We start from the raw sequence: 21,926 nt of genomic DNA on the forward strand, positions 1-21,926 counted from the left end.
TAGATGAAGAATATAATTGGGATTAATGATAATCTGCACAGCTCAGTAGTCTCGCCTAAATTGGATTATTTTTTAAACTGGGTAAATACCGTTGTCTCAGGATGGCTGAGCACCAGGAAATATGAGCCCGGGAATTTCCAGCCACCTCCAATAATAGGAACAGAAAGAGATAGGGACTTTCCACTGAGTGTATGTACTTCCCCTGCCACAGGCGCAGATCATTATTATTACACACCAGCAGCATTATTTTTATTTCTCAGTTTCTCGCACAAACCCCCGTAACATGTGAGTTAGTTTTTCACGTAATTTCAGAGTCAGACCGAGAATTAAAATAAAAGTTTTACACACAGCTCATCACTATGTAAATAAGTAAGAAGTGGCCACTGCGCCTCCTCCCGTCCAGTTTCCATTTACGCTGCTGCCTGCAGGGGCTGGGAGGGAGGAAAGAGGCACTTCGTAGTAGATGCCTGGACGCAGCCGCCATGTTAGGCGCCTAGGTAAGTGAGGCAAAAACGCGCAGTGTCTGGAGTACGTTGCCCCGGGGCTCTCCGTCCCCTGTCAGGGCTGCTGGGGAGTACCGCGGGCGTCCCATGGCCATTAGTGGGAGGGGAAGGCGCGCACCCCGCCAGCAGCAACAGTGCGGGGGAGCCGGAGCGAGCGAGCGGGCAAACAAAATGTCGGCCGTGATCGTGTATGAGAGGGGAAAAGCCCGCGCGGCTGATGAGCGGCGAATACGCACCGAATAATCGCTTAGATTTCCTTCACACCAGACAAAATGGAGGTATATCGGAGTGTGAGCAGACCCTCCGACCCCTTCCACCCGGTACAAATTGCTCTGCGCCTGGAATTCTCTCTTAATTGATGAATGCAGCCACCTGTGGTGAAACTCCCGTCTTATCTATTATCTAGTTCAACACAGGTGGCTGCAATCTTTAATTAGGATGGAAAGTCCAGGAGCAGAGCATTTTGTAGAAGTCAGGAGCATAGCCTTGAGGGCGTGGTGTGAATGGGCCGGCCGCGGGCAGTATTGGTAGGAGGTGTTTATTTGTACACACAGAAGACACTACTAGTATAAATACTCATTTTGCCGATTCGGGAAGCTACCGGGGGACGCGCTGTAATGTGACGGGACCGGTCCTATGTGTATGTCTCAGGCAGAGTCTGAGGTGCGGAGGGATCTGCAGCAGCAGCAGCAGCAGCAGCAGCAGTAGCAGCAGCAGTAGTCGTGACCTGCTGGGTCTCTCTTTACCTGACGTACGTAGTATGGCAGATGGTGTTATTTGTATCCTATGTGTGTATGTAGTGATATGTTGTATCCATATGTATTGTCATGATGTTATTTGACTTATATGTATGTGTGCGTGTATGTATATATGTGTGTGCGTGTGTGTATGTGTATGTGTGTATATATATATATATATATATATATATATATATTATAATAATTTTTTTTTTTTTTAATTACACATACACTTTCTGGGACAAACAAGATGAACTGTCTTTTTGTACAAATTCTTGTTTGATACATACTCGCAGGGCCGCCATCAGGGGGGTAACCGCCGGGCCTAGAGTCCCGGGCCCGGAGAGAACTGAAGGAGAGGGGGGTCCCGGACACAGCGGTGTTGCGCTGGCAGCCACCTATACTTGAATTGAAAAATACAGGGCCGGCGGTGGCATGTAAATTATGGTGCCAGCCGCGAGCTGGCCGGAACTCGCGGGACGGCAATCTATCAGAAGCGGCTGCTCCTGATTGGCTGCCGGTCCGCGAGCTGTGATTGGCTCGCAGCAGGTGCCATATTTGAAATGCCGTCACTGATGTAACACTACTGCCAGAGCCACGCCGGCTCTCTTGGTGCTGATCCTGGTTGGCTGGCTGAAGTTGAAGAAATTCTACAGGTACACTAGTAGGTACACTAGCCCTGTGCTCCCCCCCCCCCCCCCCCAGTCCAGCCAGCCGTCTCTTCCCTGTCCCTTTTCAGCCATTCTTCCCTGACCAGTGCTTTCCCCCTTAGTTCAGCTAATCTTCCCTGTCTCCCTCCTAGTCCTTCCAGCCTTCCCTGTCCAGCCTGCCAGCCTTCTCTACACTGTGCTTCCCCCACTAGTCCAGCCTTCTATGTCCCCCTCCTAGTCCTGCCAGTCCTCTCTGGCATGATATGTGGATCCTGGATCTGACTTTTTCAATGTATTATGTGGTTCTGGCAGATAGATAGACAGATAGATATGTAGTACAGATGGTGGCACATATATATATATATATATATATATATATATGTGTGTGTGTGTGTGTGTGTGTGTGTGTGTGTGTGTGTGTATATATGTGTGTGTGTGTGTATATATATGTGTGTATATATATATATATATATATATATATTTTAAAGAGCAGAAATCAATGCTGCTTTTACAGCATTTTTTTTTGTTACTTTTTTTTTTTTTTTTAAACAAATCGGTGTAGCTTCACCCACCTCTGCCACCCCCCCCTACCCGGTGGGGGCCCTGTCTATTTTGTCAGTCCTGGGCCCCATAATTTCTGATGGCAGCCCTGCATACTCGCATACATTGGTATGGGGTCACTTACATTTATACATAAACAGATGCACTCAGGGCCTGATTCAGAGATGGACATTAATGCAATTTTCGTGCAGGTTGAGCGATTGTTTACAGTTGCATATGCATCGCACTGCGCAAAGGCAGCTCTGCGATCAGAGACCCATCGCAAAGTTGTGAACAGGGAGTGTTGGGGGGAGGGGGCTTGAAACGCAGGCGTGCCTGGCTGTTTGAACGCTGTTACATGGGCGTGCATAAATTAGCCACAGCTACTGCATACGCAGCTCTGCTTGTCAGAGAAGCACCCAAGAAAATAGATATCATATATTTTCTTCACAGGTCCAAAGAACATATAATGCTGCCCTGGTGTCTTCCAAATACACAAGCTATAGAAACACACGTCTATCCTAGGATTGACGTGTGAGAAATGTATTAATAAGTGAACGGCCGATATGTTGGCCAGTGTGTACCAGCTTAAACTCCATGCCCTCCTGAACCTGGGGTGGAGTAGAGCGCTCATCACCAGGTCTCTGCCATTGATGGTGGAGAACCATGAGTGGTTGCTAATCATCAATGGCCATCCTTACTAGCGATGTGCTGTTACCAATCCTGAGCCTGACTCAGAATTGTACGCTATTGCAGCTGCGATCCTGCATGCAGATGCTGTGCAAAAATATGCAAATGTCGCAGCCGCCGGGATATGTATTGAGATGCCCGTCGGCGTCTTTGCAAAACCAAGCATCTGCGTACGAAGACGCAGCATCGCTCGCAGATCATTCAATGTTAGCAGTCCTGGGTAACTATGGGTGCAGGAACTGAGACGGTGGAGACTAGTTTCTTGCATATGGGTTCGCAGACACAGTATGTGCCCTTCCCTGAAACGGTCGCGACAAGCCTGAGTTTTTTTTTTTTTTTTTTTAAAGCTGAAACCCGCTGTTACCTCCTCCAAACGCTCCCTGGCTGTGGGGCACATTACGAATAAATAGTTGTTGGTAGCAACTACGGTAATGTACCTTGACACATGCTCAGTGCAACTCTGATACATGCGCAGATGTCCAATAATCTCTCAACTGCAAAAAGTTGGCATAGCGTACGACTCTGAATCTGGCCCACAGTCTGTTGCATAGCAGTCTGCTCTGTGGATGCTTGAGGATCCCTAATATTTGTACTGCTGCCACCACGCTAGTGCATGGTATTTTTCAATCCCGTGGATGGTCTATGATCTTGGGTCAAGCCGGACAATGGTAACCTCGTGCACACCGTAACTACAGGACTTCTTGATACATGGCATACCATTTTTTATTTTATTGTGACACACTGTTTTCGCAAAGAATCTTTTTTTTTTTTTTTTTAACACCAATTTTCTTCTCTATTTTAGGTCCTGACGTCTTGCAAGTCTAGTCTTTTTTTTGCCCCTGTTTTTGAGCTTTTGTTATGGAAGGCTAAACGCCCAACAAAGGAGGGGAAGTCTTACTCTGGGAGGTAGTTGTGTACGATAAAGTAGCTTAGTTTTATGTATAATGCATAGCAATCAGGCTACCATGGCATCTTCACATTTTATAGTTTTACATTCTAAAAAATGTAGCACTGAAAACTTAGCTAGTCCTTTTCCCACGTAATTTGTTTCTTTCCTTTCTATGACTCTAAATCATGCTTCAAATGCACAAATATTAATTTGTTGCCATATAATTTCATTGACACGATGCACAAGTTCTAAGTAAGGCGGCCATCTTTTTGGATAACTTGGAAATCTGGCAGTACTTAATTCTAGTAAAAACAGGGCCAAAAGTTAAGGAAAGTGACAGAAGGGTGAGTTTGAGCCAAACATTTAAACTAAAAAAAAAAATAGTTACATCTAACACTTGGTTACATTTAGTTTGTTTCTTGGCCAATGGAGGACTTAAGCGGCCCATACACGGTGCGATAAAGCAGCCGATCCGACGGATTGGTACGATTTGTCTGCTATATCGCACCGTGTATGGGCCTGATGTCAGACCAAAGGCGCACCCGTGGGGTCGTACATCGCACCCCCTAATCTTACTGCAGGTTCAGTCGATCAGGGGATGCGATGTGCGATCCCATGCAGTGCTATGCAGGTAGGGGAGGAGGCAGCCGGCATATCGGGCGGTCGGCCACCCAATCGTACCGTATGTGGGGACTGCCCGATATGTCGGACATCGGATCCCCAGTCGGCCCACTTTAAACTATACATGACAAAAACACTTCTAAACTTTTGATTGCATAAGGAAAAGACCTTTTTGTTGAGCGTGAGGTTTACAAAGATGTTTAGTTTCAGTTCTCATCTTTACTTGTTTGCTTCTTGCAAATATAATCCTTTGTGCCAGACATCTATTACTGTACATGTTGGCTATTAACGTAATAGCAATGTAATGAATGAAAATATATACACACTATGGCGCTCAGAATGTCCAATATGATGCCAAACTGAGTTACAACTGCCCAGAGAAATATTTAAAATAATATATGAATCCAATGTGAACACACTGAAATACGCTTCAGTATCCCAAGAAAGAGCACACGTATAGAAGATTTCAGGTATAGGTTGCTCTGACCCGATCACCTTAAGGTATTATGCTTACACATAGATAACTTGGCATCAGGTGTGAAGCAAGTTCTCTTTTCCTTAGGATAACACAAAAGGATCCTATTCTTATTTCCTCAGTAAATCACATTAAAAAAAAAAGGCTTGTAGTTCAGTAATTCTACACACCATCTATTCAGCAAATATGAACATGAGATTCACTTCATATTGAATTCAAGTTGAAATTGGGCCTATCTGGGTATAATTCAAGCGCAGGTGGAACCTGGGATGGTACCAGTAGGTAAGTCGGTAGGTGTGAGTCACCACTACCTTCTTCCAACACATTTAGACGTTCCAGACATTTTTCAAGGTCGCCTATAAGCCTATTCATTTTTTTTTTTTTTTTTATATGTGAACTATTGAGGAAACAAGTAGTGTGTACATATTTTTATTGCATTATTGTTCAAGAATTGAGTGTCTCCTTTTTTATACATACTGGGCTGCTGGTTGTTATGCTTTATGAATATATCTGTTTTGATTTGCTGGTATACATTAGCGTAATAGTAGACTTTATTAAAAGGAGCCTACGTTGAAAACTACCTCCCAGAGTAAGACTTCCCCGACTTTTTTTTCGTTTCTCGCTCTTAATATATTATGGAAGTTTTGAACAACAGCCCTTTCTTGGCAAAGCTGCTGAAATCTAGTCCAAATATGGACATTATTACCTTTGACCACTCAAATGAACTCTACAGAATCTCCACTTTTTCTACCTTTCCTGTTAATGCACCAGTCTCGGAGCGTAGTCTTGCCAAAGCAGGGTTTTACTACACCGGGCCCAATGATAGAGTAAAATGCTTCAGCTGCGGCCTAATGCTGGATAACTGGAAGAAGGGTGACAATGCAATTGAAAAACATAAAAAGCTGTATCCAAGTTGTAGTTTCATCTTGAATGCTGCTTCTCTAAACCTTGGACCATCCTTGCATTCTGCTTTTTCCCCTCCTACTTCTATAAGCTGTCAGACCAATTCAGTCTCTTCGGAAGAGGAATCCATGTTCAGTGTATCATTCACAAGTACGCCCCATGATTCCATTACAGCAAGGGCAGTTGAAGATCTATCTCCCTTAAGGGGCAGTGACCGCAACTCCTATATGTACACCGAAGAAGCTAGACTCAGCACTTACACAAATTGGCCTGTAACCTTTCTCCCTTCTTCTCAACTTGCTAAAGCCGGATTCTACTACATAGGTCCTGGAGATAAAGTTGCTTGCTTTGCCTGTGATGGAAAGTTAAATAATTGGGAACCTAACGACAATGCCATGTCTGAGCACCGCAGGCACTTTCCAAATTGTCCATTTGTGAGTGGCATGGCCAAGCCGCCCCTGAGGTCAAGTGTTTCAAACATCAGTATGCAGTCTACCACCTCCCGGCTGAAAACCTTTTTAAACTGGCCGGATAGGATACCAGTGACTCCCAAAAAACTAGCAGAAGCTGGTTTTTACTATGTTGGTAAGTACTAATTCTTCGAGATTTAAACAAGCAAAATGTAATCTAATGCTCAACTTGACCCAATATTGTGGTTTTTATAGGGCGGAATGACGATGTCAAGTGCTTCTGCTGTGACGGTGGTTTGAGGTGCTGGGAATCTGGAGATGATCCATGGGTTGAACATGCCAAGTGGTTCCCCCGGTATGAATTGCTTATTGATGATATTGATTCCTTAAATCGACAAAACTGAGACCATAATTGAAAAGCAATTCTACAAAGGCTTGCTTTGACATCTGTATCCTATGGGCACACCCCCAGTCCTCCTTCGCCTGTGCTTTATCAGGCAGTTGTGGAGGAAAGTAGGAATGCAACTTTTTCCTCCATATTTTCCTTACTATGTTGACCCCATAAGCATTTAATTCATAAGACTATATAAAACCATTTGTAAAGCTCATTTAGAGCCTGATTCAGAGTTAGAAGCAAACAAAAATAAATAAGAGAAATTTGCACCTTGACTAAACCATTTTGCACTGCAGATGGAGAAGATCTAAGTTTAGCTTTAATTCTAAATTTCAGTGTAAAAACAAAGCTGCCCAGTATTTTTTAGCTAAAAACCAAAAGCATGCAAAATAATGCATTTATACCCCTTGAATTGCAACATGGTATGTTCCAGGAGCAAATTTCTATGTTTGCTCCCATCTGGCCCTTAATGTGGGTAAGTATATTTTCAGAGCGCATTTAATTTAAAGGCCGTAGGGTCATTTCATTGGGTGTGGTACTGAATTGCATAATTGGAGTTGGGACACAGGAGAAGCTTTGTAGAAGTGAGTGGGAGGTGGATAGCGAGGTGAATGTTAGAAATAAATATAGATCGTATTTTGAGAAAGAAATTAGCTGTATGAAGGGGTGGCGGAATTGAGGCCTTTGTAGGTAAATTTGAATTTGAAGGACATTGGGAGCCAGTGTAGGGATCTGTAGAGGCATGCTACATATGTGGAGTGGCAAAAGATTGGTATTGCTGCAGCATTTAGGATGGATGAAGCTGGGCTCGATGGGCGAAAGGTAGGCCCAATAAGACTTATGCTGGCTACACACTGGCAGATATATTGGCCGATCAATTGATCGGCCAATATATCGGGTGCCCGTCGACAGTGTGTACCAGCTATATGTATGTGAGCAACATTGTTCAGACATATCGCATCGGCTCTGCTGCACAGCCGATGGCCGATATATCTGTCCATCGGGCTGTGTGCACGGGCGGTGTGCCGACCGACCGTACACTTGCAGTGGCAGCCGTGGGGAGGGAGGTGGGACACGCCCCGTGGCCAGAGACGATGGTTGTTTGTGTGTCTGAACGACAATCCTCTGCAGGTGTGTGTGTATGTGTTTACCCAGCTTAGCTTTGTATTGCTTGCATCTTCATGCTGGTTGCACGTTAAAATAACTTGCACGGTTACATGGAAGGTAAAGTACAGCATGCTCAGAATTTGTCTTTCTTTCAGGTGTGAATATTTAGTGCAAGTTAAAGGTGAAAGTTTTGTCCATGATATTCAAGAACGATATCCACATCTTCTAGATCAGGTGAGACTGACCATTATTTGCCACTCACATCTGTAATAAATGTACAGTATGTAGGTGCCATTGGTGTTAATGGACTGAGGGCCTGATTCAGCAAGGATCACAACTGCGATTACGCACTCAATCTGCCAATAGTTGCGTTTTGCATATGCATTGCAGTGCGCGAACACTCAACTGCGATCGGGACTGTGATCGCAGACCCAGTGTAAAGTGATTGACAGGAAGTACCGTTTGGGAGTGGTGCCGGGGGGGGGAAGCTGGTCAGCAAAACGCAGTCGTGCCTTTGAATGCTGTTGCAGGGACGTGCATAAATTATCCACTGCGATGCCATATGCCAGCTTGTGTACTCGCTGCATGCGTTGAAGTTAGCAATTCCTGAGTAAGATCAGAGCACTCAGAGCTTGTGCAAGTGTGTATGAGGCTGCGATGGTACTCGATGTTACCGATGGCTTTGCAGTCTTGCTACGTATTATGGATGTGTGTAAGGTAAGGTGGGCGTCCCTATTTTGTGCTGCGACGGAATAGCTAATCACAGTGGATTAGCATGTAATCGCAGTTGCAATCCGTACTGAATCAGGCACAGAGTATAATGCTAAATCTAGAATATTTCAAAGGTATATTTTTGGCTCATTGAATATTTTCCATCTCTTAACGATGAAATCTAGTAGCCCCTCTCTGTGCAGGTCAAGTAATAATGTAAAGAAGGAAATCATGGCTTTGCTGACCGCTTCCCTCCTAAACGTTTAAAAACAAAAAACTAACTAAAAGGAATATGTAAAATGGTCTAAACAATATTAACACTTTTAATCTTATTTATTTCTCCAGTTGCTGTCAACTTCAGAGACTCAAAACAACGAGGCTCAGTACCCACCCAGTAAGTACATTTCAGTTGGTCATCTAGGTCACAGGTGACATAATTAGCTCCACCTGTGGATCTTTTAAAATGTGTCAGCGATTAATGAATACACCTGTGCACCTGCTGGGTGACCTGTGTGGGGTCCTGAGGAGCGAGTTTGAGAACCGCTGATCTAGGTGGTTTTCTTATTCTGAGCAAGCTGCACTGACTAAGCAGAATGGGAGATTGCCACGTAATCTCCACCCCCTGTACTTGTTTGTACAATATTTATTTACTCTGTCCCACAGCATGATGTAGCTTGCTTGTATCGCTGGTGTCTGATCTCTCCTTGACCATAATTTACACTTTATTTGTAAATTAATCATCTAAAATATGTTTTAGTTTTGCTGATTGTAAATACTTTCTGCTCTGCAGTTTTAAACTATAGATTGATATCTTTTGTTTACAATTGTGTTCAGCTGATGGAATATACCATTAAAATTAGTATGTTGGTTTTAAGTTTTATAAATATTTTTAAGGAAAAGGTCAAATTAGCATCCTCTAATACACAGGTTCTCAAACTCTGTCCTAAGGACCCCAAACCGTGCATGTTTTCCAGATCTCCTCACAGAATCACAAGTGAAATAATTAGCTCCACCTGTGGATCTTTTAAAATGTCAGTTAGTAATGAAATACAGCTGTGCACCTGCTGGGTGACCTAGAAACTGTGTGGGGTCCTGCGGACAGAGTTTGGGGACCACTGCTCTAATACATGCATTTTTTTTTTTCTACTTTAGTTATCCGCTTGGGCAATGAGAACAGCCAGGACGATGAGGTCTACATGAACACTCCTGTGGTTCAAAATGTACTTGTGATGGGCTTTAATCGCAGATTAGTTAAGGAAACTGTAATGAGTAAAATATTGACATCTGGGGAAAATTACAAGGAAACTGACGACCTCATAAGTGATCTAGTGGTCGCACAGAAATCGCAAACCGAAGACGAGAAAGACAGACAGTCAGAGCAAAATACATCAGGTAGTGTTATCTGTCAGTAATGAATTGAAATGCTGAATATCCTTTTCATCCTTTCATCCGATAAAATGGCTGTCCATGATGGGCACAGTTTAATGATGCTTACCTGCAGATCCTAGCAGCAAAACGTTTTGTTTAACACCTTTACTTTGCTAAAATGATTTTCTTCTTAAGGGGTTTGGGAACTTTTCTTCAAAATTTTAAAATATAAAGTTTGTGGGTTGTGTGATTGGCTTTATTTAAATCATGTTTTTGATCTTTTTGTGTCTAGGTGTATACTAGGGGTCCAACCTGTCTAATATAGGCCTCTGCATAATCGCTTGTTAGGAATTGTGCACTGATGCTTACCCTACTTTACAGTATATTTCTAAAGTGACTTGATATTGTAAAAAAACAATCCAATGCTAAACTACCTACCGATGCACCAGGAGGATGACCTAATATGTGTAATCTGTGTAGGCAACTTAATAGGATGTTGATTCCAATATATGGAAACCAACAAAATAGAATTTACTAATAAAACTAATAATGCGCTTCTCAGTTATGTTAATAAAGATGTATAAAAACAATATCCTTCATAGCTATGATCAAATAGCTATAAACTCTGTATACACACCCTTCATATGAAGCCTGCTAGTCTAGGAATGTTTTTTCTTTCTCACAGAAAGTATTCAGCACTTTATTTTTTCATAATAATCTTTTATTTATATTGCGCTCTTTCTCAAATAGGAATTAACGGCAATTATCGTGTGTTATTTTTCGGGACACATCAGGTCTCAAAATATCCACGATAAGTGTTGGGTGACACTTTGGGGCTAATTGGATAGCCCCACCGCAATCAGCAGCGCTACTTTAACACTGCTATCTAGATACCCCCCCATAATGGGAGAAATCAAAATACAAGACATGATCCTTGCAAGTTCATATGTACCAAAGTCAGATGATGCAGCGATGTTAGGTGCACTACAATGGTTACAATGTGTGACTAAGTAATACATGGAGATAAAGTGTGCAAGGATAAAATGAACAGTGAGCGATTTCCCCCTGCATGAATGGGTTGTTCATCCTGCCCTTGAAAGGACCGGACAAGGCCGTCGTCTAGTGTGCAGGACATAGGTTACAGCGGGCAGGATGAGCAGTACATGGAGGGGTAACGTACAGTGAGAAATTACAGAGAAAGGAAAGTGAACATTTGAAGTTCGCTCATGATGTGTCAGTAAGGAGAGACCGTACAATGATGAATACATATTAGTACGTAACATCGGAATAAGATGAAGTATGGGCCTTAATCAGCAAGGATCGCGGCTGTAATCATGCACACAGTTCTGCGAAAGTATGATGATGATTTCAAAGCATGGACAACATGCAGACGCCCACTTCCCCTCTCGCACATCCGTAATACCTTGCAATCCATCCAAAACATTGGCAACGTCGAAGTACATCTGAGCCACTCGCACATTTAAGGCAGTTCTGACCCTACTGCAACTTTGCGGCACGCAGTGAGCGCTCAAGCTGCCTTTGCCATCGAAGCAGCTAATTTATACACACCCCTGCATTTCTCCAACCACCTATAGACCTCCTCCCGTCACCACCCCCCAAACGGTGCGTCCTGTCAATCACTCTGCAATGGGTCTGCGTATTCACTGCAGTCCCGATCGCAGTGAGGCATTCGCACACTGCGATGCGTGTGCAGTATGCAGCTGTCTGCGTACACTTTAGCAGTTGCAATCCTTGCAGAATCAGGCCCTATGTTAACAAAATTATATATAAATGTGTCAATCTCATGGGAGTGGTTCTGGTGGATGTGAGAACTTGGGATCCCACTAGTATCCAGTAGAATTGTACCTGCTGAGATTAGTCCTGAGGGTCTGTCTCCTTGCCCAGGTGGACAGAACTGGTGTTCCTCCCCTCAACTCTCCATACACCTGGAGGGGTAGACCCAGAGATGGTCTTGGTGTTCTCAGGCAGAGGTGAGGAGAGGCCACAGGGCTCTAAGACCACTTAATACCTCCTGCTGAGGTAATGTGGCATTACATGGTGATTGAGACACAAGTTTTTGTTTTGCAGAACTCCATAGCCTATTCTGTTTTAAACGGCAATAAAGACGTTCTAATACTTAATTGAAAATGACATTGGACAGGTGACTATATGATCTAGTTAGATGTCATATATTTTGTTTTTTCTTTTCAGATGAAATAAATGTAATCCGGCGAAGTCGACTTGCGTTGTCACAAACCATGACAAATTGCTCGGCAATTTTGGACGACCTGCTCTCCTCGATGATTATAACATCTTCTGAGTATGAGACCATAAAACACAAATCGCTGCCAGCTGCACAAGCCCAAGAACTGATTGACACCATTTTAATGAAAGGAAGAAGTGCAGTAGAAGCTTTCATTAAGTGTCTTCATACACATGAACCGGCTCTACACAGAGAATTATTGTGTACGTTTCCGAAAAGACTTTACTTTATATAGTGTTAGTCTATTGACAGATTTTAATTTTTTCCAATTATTTTATTTAACAAAAAAAGAGAGAACAAGATTTCAATTGGGTTTTATACATGTTAAGTAAATTATGCTAATATACAGTATGTAGAACTAGTTAAATATGTATAAATGGTGAGCTTTAGGGTCTGATTATCCTTCCCTTATTAACATCCGTGCGTCCGAATGTGCAAGGACTGAGATGCCGACATTTTGTCCATACACGCTGTAATGCCGATTGGTGTGTCCTTAGACATCCAGTCCTATGGCAGGTGCAAATTCTGTGTATTGCCTCCTATGTTAGTGGTCGAGGATCTGTGTAGACTGGTTGGTATGGGATCCTGGCGGTTGGGATGCCGCTAGTTAGAATACCAATACCCTTCGTTAAGTATGGTAAGACTTAACCCACTGTCTGCATACTGCACGCCGGGATGCTGACTACATCCCGTGTTGACAGCCACTTTAAAGGACCATCTACCTGCATACGCTACAACACTTCCTGTCACCACCCAGGAACTTACATTTTCACTACACTTCTCTATGTGTGTGCCTGAAATTAGACCTGCGCTTCTGCACAATCGGGAAGCACGTGCGACTTGCTGCACTACATCTGACATTGGCAGTGCGTACACCTCTGAATCGGCCCACTGATGTCATATCTATCTATTGTAAGAACTAACAAATCCTTAATGTACTGTACATTATTTATAGAAGTCAACACTGATTTTCATGCCTTGTCTCTTTACATAGAGGCATATTTATTAAAACATATTTGCAAAATATCCCACAAACACTGGGTACCTGCAAATACTAAGGATCCCCAGGATTTAAGATGGAGGGATTCCAACAGATATCTCCAATATCTGTCGCGGATCCCCCCCCCCCCCCCCCCCCATATTCCTGACTGCAAAGCAGGACCCATAGGCCTCTCAGACTCCTGAATCCGGAAGCTGAGTAATGGCGTAAGCCAGTGGTTCCCAAACTTTTTTGAATCACTGCGCCCCAGATTGTCGGCATTGTTTTCACTGCGCCCCTAAGACAAAAGTTTGTTATTGAGATATTCACAAAAAATTTAGTAAGGTGAAGTAAATTGTGCTGACCTGTCATCCTTAAGTTTAGTGGTGGTGGACAAGTTTGTGCTTCTGTTTGTCCACATATTTACATTTCATTGACCATAAATAATTTGATTTGGTGCTGGACAACCAACCTGAGGCACCTCTGCAAGTGTTCCGAGGCACCCCAGGGTGCCACAGCGCACAGTTTAGTAACCACTGGCGTAAGCGAGCACTCGGCTTCCAGCTCTTCACCGGGACGGGAGCCCATTTCCCAGCAAGAGATTCTTCCTAAATTGCATGAAAATCTTCATGTTATGAATTTTGGCGATATTATCGTGTCCCGTCTGCATTTAACATGCATATGATTAATCGGCCGAATAGTCGCAAAACTTGGTGACTTCTAATATCTTTTATAATGCCAGGTATAACCTGCAGGAAGTACTATTGTATTCTACAGAGATGTTTTATAATCTAAAACCTTTCTTTGTTTCTTCTTTTAGTGGAACAGTCACTGACATGTCCAACAGCAGACAATTATTCAGGTGAATATTTTGCTTTCTATTTATTACATGGTTTGCATTTTGGTGTGAAGTTGTGGGGGTAGATTTACTAAAGTGAGAGTTTTTAGAAATGGAGATGTTGCCCATATCAACCAATCAGATTCTACTTAACATCTAAGTAGAACCTTCCAATAGATAATAGCTAACATCTGATTGGTTGCTATGGGCAACATCTCCATTTCTAAAAACTCTCACTTTAGTAAATATACCCCATAGGCTCTACAAGTATCTATTTTTCTTAAAGGGTTGTCCACTTTTTAAAAACTCCTTCTAAAACTCCCAAATAGCAATCCTGAACCCAAACGCCACAAAGTGATGGCATGCACTTATAGTAATGAGGTATGGAAACTTAGGACATGGCAAGCCATCCGTAGCCATGCAATTGGTTCCTCCTGCAGCATGTTAACGTGTATCAAAGCGCCCCCCTCCCCCTCCCCACACCTATTTGGTACACATACAGGGAAAGTTTAAGAAGGGGTTATCCAAAAGGCTTAAAAAGTATATTTAGTTCTTTTGTTGTAGTAGATTAAACTGTTTACTACTGCTTTACACAGTTCTTCATTTCTATGCTAATAGATCTTTGTTTTACGCTCTAGATTTACCAATGGAAGAACAGTTGAGAAGGTTGCAGGAAGAGCGGACCTGTAAAATTTGTATGGATCAAGAAGTGTCGATTGTGTTCATCCCTTGCGGCCATTTGGTAGTTTGTAAGGATTGTGCACCATCACTTCGGAAATGCCCAATTTGCAGAGGCATAATTAAAGGCACAGTTCGCACCTTTCTTTCATGAAACTGAGGCACATAATCGTGTAGATTGAGATGCAGGAGTTTAGTTATCTCAATTGGCACTATATAAGCTACTACCTTTTTTAATACAAAGGTTGCATGCATTGCCTGTATCTAGCTCAGCTGTAATGTATCACAATACGTGACTGTCTCTGCAGTGAGATGTTCCAATTTATTTTATTTATTTCACTGTTTGACAAAAATAAAGTAACATGTTTTATTTTTAAATTGCTTTGTTACATGTTCTTTTGTTATCAGTTAAAGTACAATCCAGTGCTGATATTGAGTAGATTAGTTGCAGTACAGTTCCAAGTCATTTAAGCATTGTGTAAAGTCTGTTTAAAATGTCACATGATTGCAAACAAACCCATCAACATGTAATACTGGTATTACAGATTTAGGGGTCTATTTACTAAGCAGTGTTAGGAGACAGAGTGAAAAGTGATAAGGTGCCAGCCAATCAGCTCCCAACTGTCATTTTTCAAACACAGCCTGTGAGATGACAGTTGGGAGCTGATTGGCTGGTACCTTATCACTTTTCACTCTGTCTCCTAACACTGCTTAGTAACTAGTCCCCTTAGTGTAAATTAATAAATATGCAAATCCTCAGTGTGGGACTACTTACACTGATATCCAGCAGCTGTGAGGAGGGGAGCCAAATCCTCCTATTGGATTTTGGTAGATCTGTTAGTTGCAATAAAAATTAAACAAAGCAATATCGATATAGTTTAGTTGGTTATAACCAACAATATAAAGCTTGAGGGCCAAAATTAATAAAAATAACCATGTAATTAATTATATTTTAATATAAAAATTCAACAGTATTCTTTAAAAAGATATTTGTCATGCAGTGTAAAGTAATGAATGTAAAATTAGAGGATGGTGGAACCGTTAAGTCCGTATGTCCAGATATATTGAATGTTAATATCTGTCAATGTTTTAGGATCTATGGAATTATGTCACTATGCCGGACAGGTTTAGTTTTTATTCTAAGGGAAAAATTACTAGTGTTTAAACTAGGAGGAGTCAGCTTAGCAAAGCAGTTCTTTGCATGTAAGGAGCCCTAGATACTGTTGATAAATATCCCAAGTGAAGCTGGAGATGAAAAGCAATGAGTCGTCTTGTAGACAATATAGGTGGGCACTTAACGAGTTTCCTATAGGCCCTTCCAACGGCTTCGTCAGATGTATGTACAGTTATTGGGGGGAAAAAAAGCCCCCACTAATTATATCGCATTAACCCTTTTAATTTGTTGGTGTTAGCGAGTGTAAAACATTCAAATGTATTAGTAATTTATTTGCCCCTCTGTTCAATAGCATTATCATCTGTACTTGTGTTTAAACTTCTGGATCTCTTAAAGACTCCTCTACCTCGGTCTGAATGGAATCCTAAATATCTTGTCACATGATTATCCAGGAAATTAGCTCAAGTAGTTCCCCATTGGACATTTTCCTCACTTGTTGCCTAAAACGGATGCAGCTTAGGCCAGCCCCTATACAATGCTATTCCATTAGAACAGTGGTTCTCATACTCTGTCCTAAGGACCCCACACAGGTCACCCAGCAGGTGCACAGGTGTAGTCATCACTCACTGACAAACTTTACAAGATTCACAGGTGGTGCTAACTATTTCACTTGTGATTCTGTGAGGAGACCTGGAAAACATGCACTGTTTGGGGTCCTGAGGACCGAGTTTGAGAACCTGTGCATTAGAAGTTGGAGGTTTCCAAAAGGAACCTATGGGTATAAAAATGGAAAGTTTATTTTAGGATAAATTAACTAAAGCGATCAACATCATTGTTGTGCTTCAGGGGCTAATTCACACATTTACTAACAATTTTTTTTAGATCTATTTTTAAGTATTGGTAAATGTGATTTAGTGCCTGAAAAAACAACATCAATGTTGATTGATTTTTAATTTATTAAAATTGACCTTTAGTAAATTCACCCCTTCATGTTTAAATTCACTGCTTAAGTCCAATGTGGCTATGACTTCAGTTTTCAGAGCTTACAGTTGAATATCAGGTAGAACAGAGTAGAGGGGGTGTAATTGGGTAGCAAAAGGGTCAATTTAATTAGGTGTGACAAAGTCAAACCCACAAATGCATCTATATTCCGCACTTATTGTATCACCAGACTCGTGGATGTTTAGTTTTGCCGCCCCATAGGACTGCGTACAAAAATCTCTGAGGGGGGCGAGTTCAGCTGCATTTCTATGCCATTGTAACGGCAACTCGCCCCTCTCGCTCCTAATTGAGTTGACCCCATATAATAGATTATATACATACGTACTATTTATTTTTTGTACAGATGTGTTGGTGCAGATCCATCCTACTCTTAGTGACTGGTGTTTGTGTAGATGGAAATCTCACACACTGCCATATTACATAGCTCCAGTTTAGTGAAAATACTAATCATAATTTTGGCAATAACAGAATGTGAAATGTTTATCAGCCAATTCCCCAATAGAGAAATGGAACACATTATGAAAAACAAACAATAGGTTATGTTGTCATTAGAGAAGAAGATAGTGACACTGGGCAGTGTAAAGTGATTAAATGCTGCCTAGGATGTATAACCTATGAATGGGTCACTAATCATTTAATATGCATACACATCCTTACAAAACGAAAAAATAGTATACCCCTGTGAAACCTATTCGGAACCATGTATCTAGTGATCTATGGAAACCACAAACCTTAGTAACGGTGGGCCTTATTCAGAGATGGACGGAGTTGCAATATTAGCCACTGCAAATTTCTGCTAATGCCGCAGCCGATGGGCTTACTACTGAGACGCCCACCCACTGCGCAAATAGTTGCATTATTGATCTGACATCGGCTGCACTATCGGACATAAGAGCATCCCTATGATTGCTCAGAATGTTCGATGGTACATGGACGCCAGTGGAACTACATCTCCCAATGCAGCCCCTGACACAGACATACCCGCCGCCGATGGCCCCCTAAAGCAATGCCCAGCAGAATTGCACAGTTCTGTCCACCACTGCATATGGCTGTGTATCTAGTGATCTCTATAGCAGGGATAGGGAACCTCCCGCCCGGGGGCAGAATAAGGCCCTCAGAATCATTTGGTCTGGCCGTTGGAGATTTATTTCTGCTAGCCTCATCTGACGAGCGGTGCCTAGAATGGCACCTGCAGCCAGAATCTATGCAGCAGTGCCGCCTGGAGCATCCTTAGGTCACACTGCTGCCCTTACTGCTCCCCGCGTCATCCTCAGGATGCTCTGGGCATTGCTATAATCTCTGGCAATTGTGGCCGTGCCCCCGTGTGACGTTACGTGGAGGGGGCGTGGTCCGGGCCGGCAAATAATGTTCTATATATCGAAATGGCCCTCGGCAGAAGAAAGGTTCCCCACCCCTGCTCTATAGGAACAACAAACTCTGCCTAAAGTAGTTAATTAGCTGGAAGCATTTCTGCACTGGCGCAGCATCCTGCCACACGGTATGGGATATGGGTTACCCTGGACTCGCTGACACAACACCATATATACAGTGTGTAGACTGCAAATCCCTTGTCTTCTGATGCTGCACTACATTCGCTATTTTCATCAGAGGACGATCACTGCTACGTGATTTACAGCACTTAGGCTCACATACTGTATGTCAGCTCTGCTATACCCACACCATAGCTTCTGACCTGAGATATCCTGTTGCTGTGGCATTGATGATCCACAGCCAGAGAACTCTGCCAGGTGGCCAGTAGCAAGATACATGTAGCCAAATACAGGCAGCGCACTAGGAATAGTTTACTAAATCACTGTACAGCATTTAACCACCTTCAAATGCAGTGGGGAGAATTGCTGGTTTCTACTTCAGGGTCCATAGGGGGTCCACAGGGTTGACCTTGGGGTATAGCTGGATCTGGATCCACGGGCACCACGCAGTTAAAGCTTTGCTGCTCCCAGGATGCACTTGGGTCCGTCCTCCTCTATACCCCGCCCCGGCCACAGGCACCTCAGTTTTAGTTGGTGCCCGGCCGGAGTCGGGTCACCCTGTCGCAGTGGGGCTGCAGGAGCAGCCCCTAAGCTTTATTTTAAAAGAGAAATTTTTTATTTTTTTCTTCTTTTTTTACACTTTTAGAGCGGCAGCATCAGACTGTCCTTTAGGACGTCCACGCTGCCGCTCCTTCTCCCCGCTGGCGCCGCGACGCCAGTACAGCTCTGGGGATCGCGGCGGGACCCCAGAGCCTGTACTAGCCGGGCTCTGGGGACTCCCTTGACTGCTGCCGGACGCGACGGGGATCAGGTAAGCCGCGGGTCGCCGCGTGCGGCGGCCCGCGGATACTTCAATGCAGTCAGGAGCCTCCGGTCTCTGGGGACAGACCGGAGGCGCTAGCGGCGGCGGCGGGCTCCCCCTCAATTGAGGAATACCCCGCGTGTCCGCTAGACCACCAGGGTATCAGGCTGGTAGCGGGACCGGCAACCCGGGGGTTAATTGCTAGCCAGGGGAGGCAGCCTTCCCTGTCTAGCGGCTCCTCCCCTCAGCTCAGCGCGCCTTTCAACAAGCAGTCTGGCGTCGCTGAGCTGCTCTTATCTCTCGGCCACTCCTCCTCTGAGGTCTCCGGCGGCCATCTTTACTGGCACATCGCAGACTCCCAGGCGGTATCAAGTGGACCGGTCCCCCTGTGTACCTCTCCCCTGCTAAAGGACAGTGTACACAGCGCTATAGCCCTCCCAGACACTGAATCTGGGCGGTTGATTGTAGCGGAAGGTGCAGTGAGTATAACTTTTCTGCATTGTATGTGACTATTGCTAGTGCTGCCTGTCTGTGACTTATTCTCCTTACTGTCAGCTTATAACTATCCCTTTCCTTCTCCTACGGCCCGGCAGGTGTGTGGGGGAAGGGCGTTTTTCTGAGACCCTCACATATATAAAACACGTATTTGTGGGGTCAGTCACATACTGTTGTGTGCTACACAGTACCATATCTGGGCTGTTGTTTCGCATACTGGTGAGTGCGCGGGTGTTAAAACCGTAATTCCTCTGGTGATACCTATTTCTTGTGTATCTACGGTATCATGTCGGATGAGGAGACTGAGCGCTCTGTGGCTCCTGTGCTATTTTCCTGCAGACGCTGTGCTGCTGGAGTTGATGGGGAGGACTTATCTCAGGATGGTCTGTGCGGGCGGTGCCAGCTGGTACCGGGCCCCTCCAACCCCCCTGTATCACAGGACCCTCCTTGGGCGATGTTTTCACAGGTGCTGGCGTCTATTGCGGACCGGTTATCGGTCCCATCAGCGGTCCCTTCTAGGGCGTTACCGCAGCCCACCATCCCCCATTCCCCGAGGGTTCCACAAATGTTGCGGTCTTCCCCCGGGGCCCAGACTGTGGGTCCTTACTCGGGACTGCCTGTGTATGTGCAGTCTTCCCCAGGGACGTGTCAGTCTGTAGTGCCTTTGCAGAGTGTTGCTCCGACGGCTCCTCCGCCTTGGGTGGATGTTCTATCCAGCTCCGTACAGAGTCTGGCGGCTTCATCCTCGGCGTTTCAGTCTATGTTGCAAGGTGATGTGCCACCAAGGGTGTCTAAACGTCCGGTTGTGAGTTCACTAGCTGCGCAGTTGTCGGACTCGGAAGTGTCCTCAGATGATGGAGAAATCCATGAGGACTCTGACTCTGATGTCATGGGGCAGGAGGTGGAAGCTAAGTCCTCCATTAATGTTCCAGCCTTAGTTAGGGCGGTGCGGGCTATCCTACATGTTGAGGATGATGCGCCGGCTCCTAGGTCGAAGTTTCCTAATTTTAAAAAGGCCAAGGTGACCTCAACTGTGTTCCCCCTGTCTGATCAATTATCGGATCATATGGCGGCGGCCTGGCAATTACCTAGTAAGAGGTTCCATCCACAGAAGAGGTTGGCGGCGAACTATCCTTTTCCTGAAGCTCATTGCAGGAAATGGGAAACTCCGCCGGCGGTGGATTCCCACGTTACCCGCTTGATCAAAAGCGCGACGTTGCCATTGCCGTCTATCTCCTCTTTGAAGGATCCCACGGACAGGAAGGTGGAGACTTGTTTAAAGTCCATTTATTCTCTTTCCGGGGCGGTGGCTCGCCCGTCCATGGCTATCTCCTGGGTGGCTAAAGCCATTGAGGCATGGGCCAATGCCTTGGAGGATACCTTTCCTGATGAGGCTCCGGATATCCAGAGAGCGTTAGTGGGACAGATGCGGGATGCAGCTTCCTATATTGGGGAAGCGTCTTTGGATGCCAGCCTGCTCACTTCTAGGGTGTCGGCTGCAGCGGTATCTGCTCGGCGCTCCCTGTGGCTGAGGTCCTGGAGGGCTGATGCAGATTCAAAAAAGGGTCTGGAGGCCTTGCCTTTTAATGGTGATTTACTATTTGGTCCGGATTTGGACAGAATAGTGGATACTTTGGCTAAGTCCAAGTCGGCTTTTCTCCCTTCGGCCTCTGCGCCGGCTAAAGTGAGGAGCTCTGCCTTTCGGTCCTTTCGGGTTCAGGGTAAGGCCAAGGGCCAGTCCTTCCCGAGACATTCGGCGACCAAGGCCGCACCCAAGCCCAAGAAGCAGGCATGGAGTGCTCGGCGCCCTTCTTCCAAGCAGGAGGATAAGCCTGCTGCCTGATGGGACGGGCCTCTCTCTGGGGGACCCCAGAGTGGGAGGCCGACTTCTCCAATTCGCCCAGTGTTGGCACAATACCACCACGGATGCCTGGGTTCGAGAAGTAGTCTCTCAGGGGTACGCCCTGTCTTTTCGGTTCAGGCCGCCCCACCAGTTTTTTTGTACGAGTCCTTCTCTGGACAAGACCAAAGCTGGTCAGATTCAGGTAGCTATAGAATCCTTGCTACAAGCAGGGGTCATTGTTCCCGTTCCGCAGTCTCAGCGCGGGACGGGGTACTATTCTACTCTGTTTCTGGTACAGAAACCCAATGGTTCTCATCGCCCTATCCTGAATTTGAAGTCTCTGAACAGATACCTCAGAGTTCCCAGGTTCAGGATGGAAACGTTACGTTCCATCATTCTGGCGATGGAACCCGGGGATTATATG

The 21,926-nt window shown here is 44.5% G+C and overlaps 1 protein-coding gene across 2 annotated transcripts; it reads left to right on the plus strand.

Moving 5' to 3' along the window:
• Window positions 1-409: 409 nt before the first annotated feature.
• LOC148477459 (baculoviral IAP repeat-containing protein 2-like) lies at window positions 410-15,134 on the plus strand. 2 transcript variants are annotated; one of them, XM_088456653.1, is made up of 9 exons: window positions 410-497; window positions 3,923-6,593; window positions 6,674-6,773; window positions 8,075-8,153; window positions 8,976-9,024; window positions 9,783-10,022; window positions 12,210-12,464; window positions 14,061-14,102; window positions 14,717-15,134. In XM_088456653.1, the coding sequence occupies exons 2-9, from the start codon at window positions 5,741-5,743 to the stop codon at window positions 14,908-14,910; spliced, it is 1,812 nt and encodes a 603-aa protein (XP_088312779.1). In that variant the 5' UTR covers window positions 410-497; window positions 3,923-5,740; the 3' UTR covers window positions 14,911-15,134. The 2 variants fall into 2 exon arrangements, with proteins under 2 accessions (XP_088312779.1, XP_088312778.1); XM_088456652.1 differs by lacking the exon at window positions 410-497 and adding an exon at window positions 829-1,254.
• The last annotated feature ends 6,792 nt before the right edge of the window (window positions 15,135-21,926 follow it).

This window comes from Taudactylus pleione, unplaced genomic scaffold (genome assembly GCF_031769625.1).
Source record: "Taudactylus pleione unplaced genomic scaffold, aTauple2 ptg000711l, whole genome shotgun sequence".
NCBI lineage: Eukaryota > Metazoa > Chordata > Amphibia > Anura > Myobatrachidae > Taudactylus > Taudactylus pleione.

Excerpts from the sequence above, each read along its gene's own strand:
- LOC148477459 (XM_088456653.1), top strand. The coding sequence starts at position 5,741 with ATGGAAGTTTTGAACAACAGCCCTTTCTTGGCAAAGCTGCTGAAATCT. Across the intron at positions 9,025-9,782 it reads CGAGGCTCAGTACCCACCCA|TTATCCGCTTGGGCAATGAG; the intron begins GTAAGTACATTT and ends TTTCTACTTTAG. Across the intron at positions 14,103-14,716 it reads AACAGCAGACAATTATTCAG|ATTTACCAATGGAAGAACAG; the intron begins GTGAATATTTTG and ends TTTACGCTCTAG.